This window comes from Solanum dulcamara, chromosome 11, assembly GCF_947179165.1.
Source record: "Solanum dulcamara chromosome 11, daSolDulc1.2, whole genome shotgun sequence".
NCBI lineage: Eukaryota > Viridiplantae > Streptophyta > Magnoliopsida > Solanales > Solanaceae > Solanum > Solanum dulcamara.
In genome coordinates this window covers 53444797-53454133 of record NC_077247.1, presented here as the reverse complement: position 1 = coordinate 53454133, position 9337 = coordinate 53444797, and the positions used below count along the sequence as shown (strand labels likewise).

The 9337-nt window shown below is 35.8% G+C and overlaps 1 protein-coding gene across 1 annotated transcript; it reads right to left on the bottom strand.

Annotated features, from left to right (window-relative positions):
* Window positions 1-1221: 1221 nt before the first annotated feature.
* LOC129873892 (uncharacterized) lies at window positions 1222-9337 on the bottom strand. Its single transcript, XM_055949080.1, has 15 exons — window positions 8969-9337; window positions 8753-8834; window positions 7684-8184; window positions 5684-5846; window positions 5299-5451; window positions 4834-4931; window positions 4529-4620; window positions 4326-4396; window positions 4091-4226; window positions 3637-3696; window positions 3453-3535; window positions 3288-3364; window positions 2428-2498; window positions 1777-1834; window positions 1222-1690 (listed from the first exon to the last, which is right to left on the bottom strand). The coding sequence occupies exons 1-15, from the start codon at window positions 9181-9183 to the stop codon at window positions 1604-1606; spliced, it is 1947 nt and encodes a 648-aa protein (XP_055805055.1). The 5' UTR covers window positions 9184-9337; the 3' UTR covers window positions 1222-1603.

Sequence of the window (9337 nt, the reverse complement as noted above, 5' to 3'; positions counted from 1 at the left end):
CTATAATCGGGTCGGTTTGGGTTCGGTTTGACTTTTTTTAGTTAAAACCAAACCAACCCTATAATGGTCGGGTTTTTTTTCCAAACACCAAACCAAGTCAAACCAAACCACTAGTCGGGTTTTTTTTCGGTTTGGTTCGGTTTGTCGGTTTGGTGCGGTTTATCGGTTTGTCCTGTACAGCCCTAGTTGTTATGATGAATTCTATGTATGTTGACTGTTGCATCTTGCCTATTCTGTTTTTGTAAGTATTCCACTAAAATGTGTGCAATTCATGGACATGTGAACTTTTGATGTATTAGTGTTGTGTTCATCAATGTTCGATAGTACTTCTAAGAGGTCAATGTTGTCCATCTTTTGATTGAAGGGTCAATCTGTTCCAACCCATAGCCCACTTAGAGCTGAGTTGAGTTGTTATTTTATAGGCCCTTAAAAGGTTCAGTCCGTCCTAACCCATTTAACTCGCTAGCCCTTTAGGATTGAGTTGAGTTGGGTTAGGTCAACCCATTTTGACAAATCTAAACATGACATACAAATTACTCCCTCTATTTCAAAGTCTTAAGAAATTAATAAAAATTGAATCTTCTGATTTTAAATCAAAAATACGTTAAAAATTAAAAAAAATGGCAAAAAAAGAAAAATATATATTCTTTTCTAAACATGCTGGAAAAAATTAGAATAAACAAATTAAAATAAAGAGAATAAACAAATTAAAACGAAGAGAATATAAATAGCATAATAATATTTGAAGAAATAAGAAAATAACCCATTTTCTCTTATTCCTTGATTTTCATTATAGCGTTTAAATTATTTGACAACTAAATAAAAACTCCTTCAATATAAATAAAAGAGTAAAATACTAGATTATAAACACCTACTTTTAACCCTAAGTAGAAATAATTAAAAAACCGTCAACCTTGATACATATTCAACTACCAAAGGTTTACATCGCAATGACTTCATGATATCTAAGGACCCAAAATAAGATTATCTAGTGCCCTCTATCCTAAATTAAATTAGTAAATTGACTGTGATAGTTGATTTGTGAAATTTGACAGTTATCTATTCATTGTTTCTTGGTCTTTTACAATTAAATAATGTATCAGTAAAATATCCAAAATGAATAAGTATTTACTGTTATTTTCTAAAAGTTCAAAACAATCTAGGTAAACACTACTAATACTTCTCAAAATTAATCAAGTAAATGAGATGGAGGCTATAGCATTTATCGTTTCGTTATTTCTAATAGACACTCGGGATAAAGAAAATCATTCATCAGAAAATGACTTGATAGAAAAGCAAAAGTAAAAAGATAAGATGAAAATATTGAAGAAAAAAAGTACTAATACCACAAATATCAAGGATAACTAAAGTGAGAAAAATAAAAGTAGTAATAAATCGAAGCATAAGATAATGCTAGCGTGATAGTAGTAAATCTGGTGAGGCAGATGCTCCAAACTAGAACCCTGCTAGTGGTCATACAATGACCTGGCTGCCTATGCACTTCCTGTATCAGATACAATCCCCTAAAATGCAGTTATCTAAGGAAGAAAATGTGCTGTAACGTCTGTCTTTACAGCGCGACTCGACCAAGGACTACCGGATATTAGGCATCAAGCTCAAGTAGATCTAAAATCTTTTGGGTAGCCCATAAATAGGAGGAATGACCGTCGATGAGTTCAGTTACATCAATCTGTTACAAGTGAGAGGTTTGAGCAAAAAAAGATGGAGATCCAAATTTGGTTATCTTTAAGAAGAAAACTTAAAATGAAAACTTACATTCTCAATGCCAGGAAAATCAACTGGTTGAATTCCAGCCAAGCCTCGAGTCAGGAGACTGTTTAAGAGAAATTGCACAAGTTACACAGAAATAGAAGCATAAAACTACATGAGAAACAGGGAACATATTCTCCCTCCATCCACAACTTGTCCTATTTTCCGTTTTGGATTTATCCCAGAGTTATTGTGCACTATTCTTAAATGAAGTTTTCATATATCTTAGAAAAGGTTTTTTCTGATAATCCAGCTATGCCCCGTGAGTTAGCTGGTCCTACCCAAATTGGCTCAAAGGTTCAGAAACTTGAGAGTGTAACTTGCCTCTCTACCCTGCTCCTAACTTGAATACCACGCTTGAGTCAGACACAGGGTTAAAAAATGACATTAAATGTTTTACGTGACCCAACTTTACTCTCTCAAAACAGTTTTGACCTTATTTTATTATGCTACAATATAATAAATTAACAGAATATGATTCCATATTATTCAAGAAATGATGAACATTTCATATTTTCAATGTATCTTAATAATTGTGCTAGTCAAAATTCAACATTGAAGGGGGTACAAAGGAATAGATTTAAGACAGGTTTTGCCCAACTCAACTTCAGTCAATACACTTTCAACATCAGTACTAAGCTAGCAAATAAGGTAAACCTGGCACGGAAGGCAATTCCTAGCATCCAATCATTTGTAGCGTAAGCATTCACAAATCGACCAGCCACTACCTGTAAAATAGGAAGAGGGACCCTCAAATAAAATGAGGTAACCGAGCAGATAAGTCCAAGCCTGGTACTAGAGAAAAGAAATGAAAAAAGGGAAGGGAATAAATATGTTCATACTGATAAGTAGGGCTGTACAGGGCAAACCGATAAACCGCACCAAATCGACAAACCGAACCAAACAGGAAAAAAAACCCGACTAGTGGTTTGGTTTGACTTGGTTTGATGTTTGGAAAAAAAACCCGACCATTATAGGGTTAGGTTGGTTTTAACTAAAAAAAAGTCAAACCGAACCCAAACCGACTCGATTATAGATATACTACTTTTAAATTATGTTATACATAAAAATATTTATTAAAATGTAATTTATAAATATTTTTTTAAAATTTTTCATAATTTTTGTTTTCTTTCTTACATTTAGATTTGGACTTAAGAAGCCCATCTAAATAATATACAAAAAAAGCTCATCTTATAAAGTTATATTATAAAGTTAAAACTTCAAACAGTGTTCTGCTTCCATCTTACATGTTGATATTTTGTACTAGAACTCTTTTTAAGAAGCACTGCTCTGTGCTTTTTATTAGATACTATAAAAAACTCGAGAAACCCGAAAAAACCCGAGAAAAATTGATATCGAAAAACCCGACTTTTATTGGTTTGGTTTGGTTTATAGATTTAATAACCCGACACAAATGGTTTGGTTTGGTTTGGTTTGTAAAAAATTCGAACCAACCCGGTCCATGTACACCCCTACTGATAAGAGTAGTTGATATCAACAAAGTGGGAAGCAAAAACCTTTCTAGCTGCTTTCCAGTTCATGTTTTTAATTGCAATGGGTGCCCCAAGAAGAACAACTCTTTCCACAAGCCCAGCTGTCAAAATGCAAGAAAATACTTTAGGATCATCTTAAGAAAATGATAAAATGTAAGAAAGAAAAACATATTTTGAAATAACACTTACAATTATTTTCACTCTCAGACAGAATCTGGAGACATTTAAAGATAACTCTTGCCCCAAGTGAAAACCCTACAAGTGTTACAGGCCTGAAATATTCATGGACAACCAATAGAGTTGGCTGATGTGAAAACTCATCTTTCAGGAGACTCAACTGGAAAATGCTCAGAATCTATTTAAGATTATTTACCTATTTCCTTGTAATCCTTTCTGTAACACTTCTGCCAGAAGTTTTCCTGCCTTATCCGATCTGGAATAAACAACAGGTTAAAATCAAAGTAGGAGACAATGCTTTGACATAACATAATATCATAGTAGAACTGCTTGATAATTTAAGCAGAGGCAGAATTGGAGCCAGAATTAATTCCACTGAAACAAAAGATGAAAATACAGAAAATTAAAAAACTAGAATTTGAAGGGACAAACAAAAATTAACAAGAAAACTGGTAAATAATTTGAGTTCACGTATACAGGGATAGGTTGTTCTCATCATTACTGCATTATATCAATCTAATCCTTGTACTTCTAATCATGTCATACAGAAAAATGGAAGATAAAACAGCTTCATGACCTTTTCCTCCTTGATCCCAACCCCAAGCTCAAAAAAGAAATTGTACTGAACAGACACACAGACAAACAAGAACCTGTCAACGGCAATTGCCCATTTGCTGTCAATAAAATCTGTCATTGCAAGCAATGTTGCTGGCAAAGCCAATGCTGTCAAGAGAGTTTTTAAAACGGTCATCATAGCACCTCGCTTCATCAACTCCATTGCAAGTCCTGTAGTTAGTGATGATGATGTCAGCATCATAACCGATCACAGTGGTAATGTAGCTGGCCGATGTATCATATGCTGAAAAGCAAAGTACAAATTATTACTTGACGTCAACCAATCCTGAATTGCAGTGCTTACAGCAATAAGATTCTTCGACTCCCACTGCAGCACATATCTGAAGAAAATGAGAAATGTAAGAGTGGTTTCTGCATTATAATCCTTCATCTACAGATAAGAGAACTATCAACACAAATTGGTCAATATATACACCCATCTAAACATAAAAAAGAAAAAATAGATATTTTACCTCTCAGAGTTATCATGTAGTCCTTCCCAAGGTCTTACAAAATCCTCCTCCTTAAAAACAAGTCCTGAGATCAAAACCTCAACTGCCAGCCGCTGAAAGCAAAAATGCAAAGTGAGAACAAACATAGCTGAGCTCCTGTGGTCCATGGCTAAAACTAAAAAGTATAACAACTATGAGAATAAAGATGAAAGAACTCAAAGAGACACAATGCAGACTGCAATGCCCACCTACTAACTGAAACAAGGAACCGCACGCAGGAGTTACAGGGCAGTTTCAAGTAGCACATACAAGAGCTAATTACTTACACCCTGGTTATGGTTTTCTCCTATAGCCTTGAACTCAAATTCATCAATATCTCCTGTTCTCCTGGCCATTTTACTTCCCGTAAGTCCAGCTCCAGCAGCTGTGTAAGCAAAAATATCAGTGACAACCCTTATTAACTGTTGGATAATATCAAGATGTTCAGGTTCCACAAATCAATCTAAACCTTATTGCCTGAGAAGTGCAAAAGCACTTGCGCAAATGATTTAGATCATCTGTTTTATTATGTTTTATTATTTGGATTGTATGAGCTACTGATGTGATTGTGCTCCTAGCAACATCTTTTTGTAATTTTGGGTACCTCGTTGGTACTTTTCTTAATGAAATTACATTACCTTATCAAAGGACAAGAGAAGTGCAAAATCACAAGTTGCACTATCCTCATTTCCATAATTAACTTATGACGAAAAAGGAGATGCAACAAGATATCTTATGAAACATGTGTTTACCTCCAAATGAAGCTGCTACTGCAACGGACCCTGCAACACTCCCTGCGGCGCCAGCAACGGCAGCAAACCCACTTGCTCCAATCATAGGTACAAGAGCTCCCAACGTAGGGGCTAAAGCACCAAAGCCTGCAGCTATTGCTGGAGCAGCTAAACCTGTTTACGAACAAAATAAAGGCAACAAAATTACAACAATTTTGTCTCCTATGAGTGTTCTCCACAATCACATTCCAACTTCTTTATGCATCTAATGAAGACTGTAAGGAGAAGCCGTCTGTTTCCTGTAAGGCTTGTCGCTAAAAGGACAAAGAAATCAACTTCCTAAGAGGATTGCTTAAACATGTCAGGACCTGAGTTAAGAAACTTAAGAGAGTCTGGAATGCCATACCACCAGTAACTGCCAACAAGGTTCCTCCAGTTACTGCAGCTGCGCCTATTATACCTCTTCGTTTCCACTTAGCCAATGAGCTTTTAGGAGATCGGCTTTGTTCTTTTAATTCTTCTTCTTTCAGAGCCATTGCAGAACAAGCAATCGTGGTTTCAATGGCTTCCTGCAGAAGATAATTCCTTTTTTCACTATCTGTACAAGGTTGTCCATGGTTTAAGTTATTATAGCCTTGGGCGGCGCAAATTTCTACATCACTACAACAGGTTCCTTTCATATGAAGTATCTGTTTTCCTAGTCTAGGAGAAAAAGAATGCCAGATTAAATAGACAAAAAAACATGTCTCCATATTATGGTAAAAAAAACGAAAAATTGATATCAAAAGTGGAACCAACTGTTAATGCAGATTTTTCTTCTTTTTCTAATGATAATGTAACAGCTCAAAAAAAAACAAGAAGAATGGAACAAAAGATGAAAAAGATTTGAAACAGTTAACTACACAAAAGAAAACCAGAAATGAAGGGCTAGACATGCACCTATTGCACACTACATAGTTATAGCAAGGTGAAGATACTAGTGGGGGCATAAACAAAAATCCTTATCTAAATTAACATGTAACCTATGATTTTCTAGTAACATACTCCACAAAGGTGAGAAGAGCTCTCAATTATTTTAAGTGTCAGCTCTCTACAAACTAGATGCCTCCCATGCTCTGGTTGAAGGTGGACTTTATCACCTGCAGAAGAACAAGTTGTTTGCAATAACCTTTTTAAGATGATCATCACATCTGTAGGATAATCTTAAAAGACATAAAGCTAAGTTGTAGAACCCTTCCATAACTTTTATGGCATAAAATTCAAAGGTATCCCATCAACAAATTAAGCAGAGCTTAGACTAAAATTTAGCGACATCTAAAATATTTCCACTTTTAAGAATTTCTTATTGTTGGACTTCAGATGATGGAAAGAATGTAAAGAATCAGGGATAAAATGCTAAATGTTTAAGGGGTTGGGTTGGAATAGTCTTACTTTTATTTATCCTTTTTTTATGATGATGATGATATGAAATGAGCTTAAATTAAAAGGTGAGGATTCATATAGCTGACCCTAACTTGTTTGGGACTGAGGTGCAGCTGTTGTTGTTTGGTGCTTCATGTGTAAGAGATTCAGTGAGGAAGTCAACCACCTACTACTTCATTGGCATATGGTACACAAGCTTTATCGTAATGTGTAGAATATATTTAGAATCAATGGTAATAGCAGGGACAGTAAAGGATTTGATGCTAACATGAAATTTCAGAAGAAGAAATAGAAGACGGAGAGCATAGCAGTATGCCAAATCTAGCAGTCGTGTGCAAGATATGGAGAGAAAGAAACTGGGGTTTTGAATGGAATAACTTTCAAATATATTAGAGGAATCTTGTTATTTTTTTGTATATCAAGAGCACCTCCAATATCCCGGTTGTGGTACAGACGATTGGATCTTTTTGTAGAAAAATGTTGTTGTCTTATTGAAAGTTCTCTAAATGGTATACATCTTCTTCTTTTTTGATGAAGACATGGTATACATCTTGTATGCAGAGTTTTCCCCATCATTTGACTAAATTCACTACGTTCGTAAAAGACAAAAAAGGGGAAAAGGTTCCACGAGTAATAACTATACACGTCAAAAATAGAAGGCATCCTAAACCATCCAAATTCCTTTGGGCAGAATAGTTTTATTGAGCTCACATTACTAATTGGGGCTCTTACTTCCTTCTTTGTTGGGAGTGTTTCCTACTTTAGAGATGAGTTTTGTATTAAAATGATGCACAAGCAAGAACTTACAAAACATTTTAGTAAAACTTGAACACTTCAATTCTTCCTGCATCACATCTAGAATGTATGGACAAGTATATCCAGTAGTATTAAAGAAAACCATTCCAGAAGAGACAACAGCAAGAGAATAAATGATTGAACAATAATATTGCAGAAATCATGTATGATGTAGATGCCGGAACACACCACTTTGATCCATTTGACATCAAACCATGTAGCAAGCAACCGCAAAGCCACGCGATGTCGTGCATCATAACCCCTCCTTTGTGTATATCTTTTACTCTCTTCAGATGATTGAGCAAGACAGGCTGAGAAAAGTTGATAGAGAACAGTAACTTTCCTAGAATATTCAAGTGTCGATGCCTCCACCACAGGTTTTTCATCAAATCCACTAACTGACTCTAAACGGGCTTGCTCAATGCTAAATGGCTTCTTGCTTTTCTCTTCGTAATTTTCAACATTTGTAGTATTTTCCACTTCGGACCTAGATTGCGTATCAGCAAGGGATAATTTCTCCCGACACTTATGCTCATATTCACGCTGCTTCTCCTTCTTGGACTCATTATGGGAAGTTCTCTCCATGCTTAATGCCATAGCATTGATGACTTTTGCAAGATCAAGTTCTTTCTCTGCTGCTTCTGAAGAAGAATCAGCACCTTCTTCAGAGACAGATAGTGACCTTAGAAACTGCCAAACTAATGTAATATCAGTTATCATAGCATCAAAGAAGTAACAGCAAAAGGGCACAGAATTACACTCGCTGAGGGTATTAGCAGAAGATATTAAAAAGAGAAGGATAACTCTTTCCCTTCTGCTAGAAACATTTATCAGCAATAGCTACAAAATACTGTCTGAAATACACTAGACTTCGAGTGTGCATGTTATGGCGATGAAATCATTTTCCAGTGTTCAGTTACCTTAAATAGTTGAAATGTTTTTCCAAAAGGAGGAAAGCCACTCATCAATTTGAGCGGAAATCATTTTCCTTAATAAATATCTTAACTCAGTATATGGTGTGGCATGCTTCAATCAACAAGTAGACATATTATCATTCCTAAACATAACCAAAACACAACCATAATACCATGTCTTCCACTTTATACAATCACCATATGTCACATAATTTTACACCCAATCAAACCCTGAATTATGATCCAGAAAATGATTCCCTAATAAACCCCATAATTTAACGCCACTTCTCAGTAAATTTTCTAATGGTCTCAACATAAACTCAATGCTGATTTAGAAAACTAACCGCTCCAACGTGATGCTTTGGTGATGAAGACCCAGCAGTTTCCTCTAGTCCAGTCCATGCTTTTTTATCAATCTCTAGAAATCTGTCAACCACAAATTGAACATACAACTTGAATGAATGATCTTCAAATTAACTACATAGTCAACTGATGAATGTTAATCCAAATAACGACGTTAATTGAAATCCAGAAGATAAAGAAAGCAGAAGGGTATTAACTTGAAAATTGGGCGGAGGAGGTCGGATGATTCGTGGACCCAAAGTTGAGGGTCGTCGGAGACGGAATCATTACTGCTACAATTGCTGATACGGTCCTCCTCGTCGGACGGAAAGCCCAATGGACAAGTCTGATGAATGTGGGCCTGATGAAGGGCCAGACCGAACAGAGCTCCGGCTGCGTACGTTTGCATTGGCGTCAATGTCGAAGACGACATCGTTTTTGCTCGAAGAGAAAACGAGTTTCAAATTTTCTGTGAGGGAAGAATCTAGCATTCAAGTGATCAATGAAATGAAAATTTATGAAGAATTATTCAATAGTTCCAGTTTCACCATTGGCTTTCAATTCCCAAAGCTCTTTTTCTCTTTATG

What these genes read in the sequence shown, in the direction of transcription:
- LOC129873892 (XM_055949080.1), bottom strand. Translation starts at nt 9,183, where the DNA reads ATGTCGTCTTCGACATTGACGCCAATGCAAACGTACGCAGCCGGAGCT. An exon ending in ATGTCAAATGGATCAAAGTG is followed by an intron (nt 5,847 to 7,683) that starts GTGTGTTCCGGC and finishes TATCTTCTGCAG; the next exon opens with GAAGCCATTGAAACCACGAT. An exon ending in ATTTTCCTGGCATTGAGAAT is followed by an intron (nt 1,691 to 1,776) that starts GTAAGTTTTCAT and finishes CACTTGTAACAG; the next exon opens with ATTGATGTAACTGAACTCAT.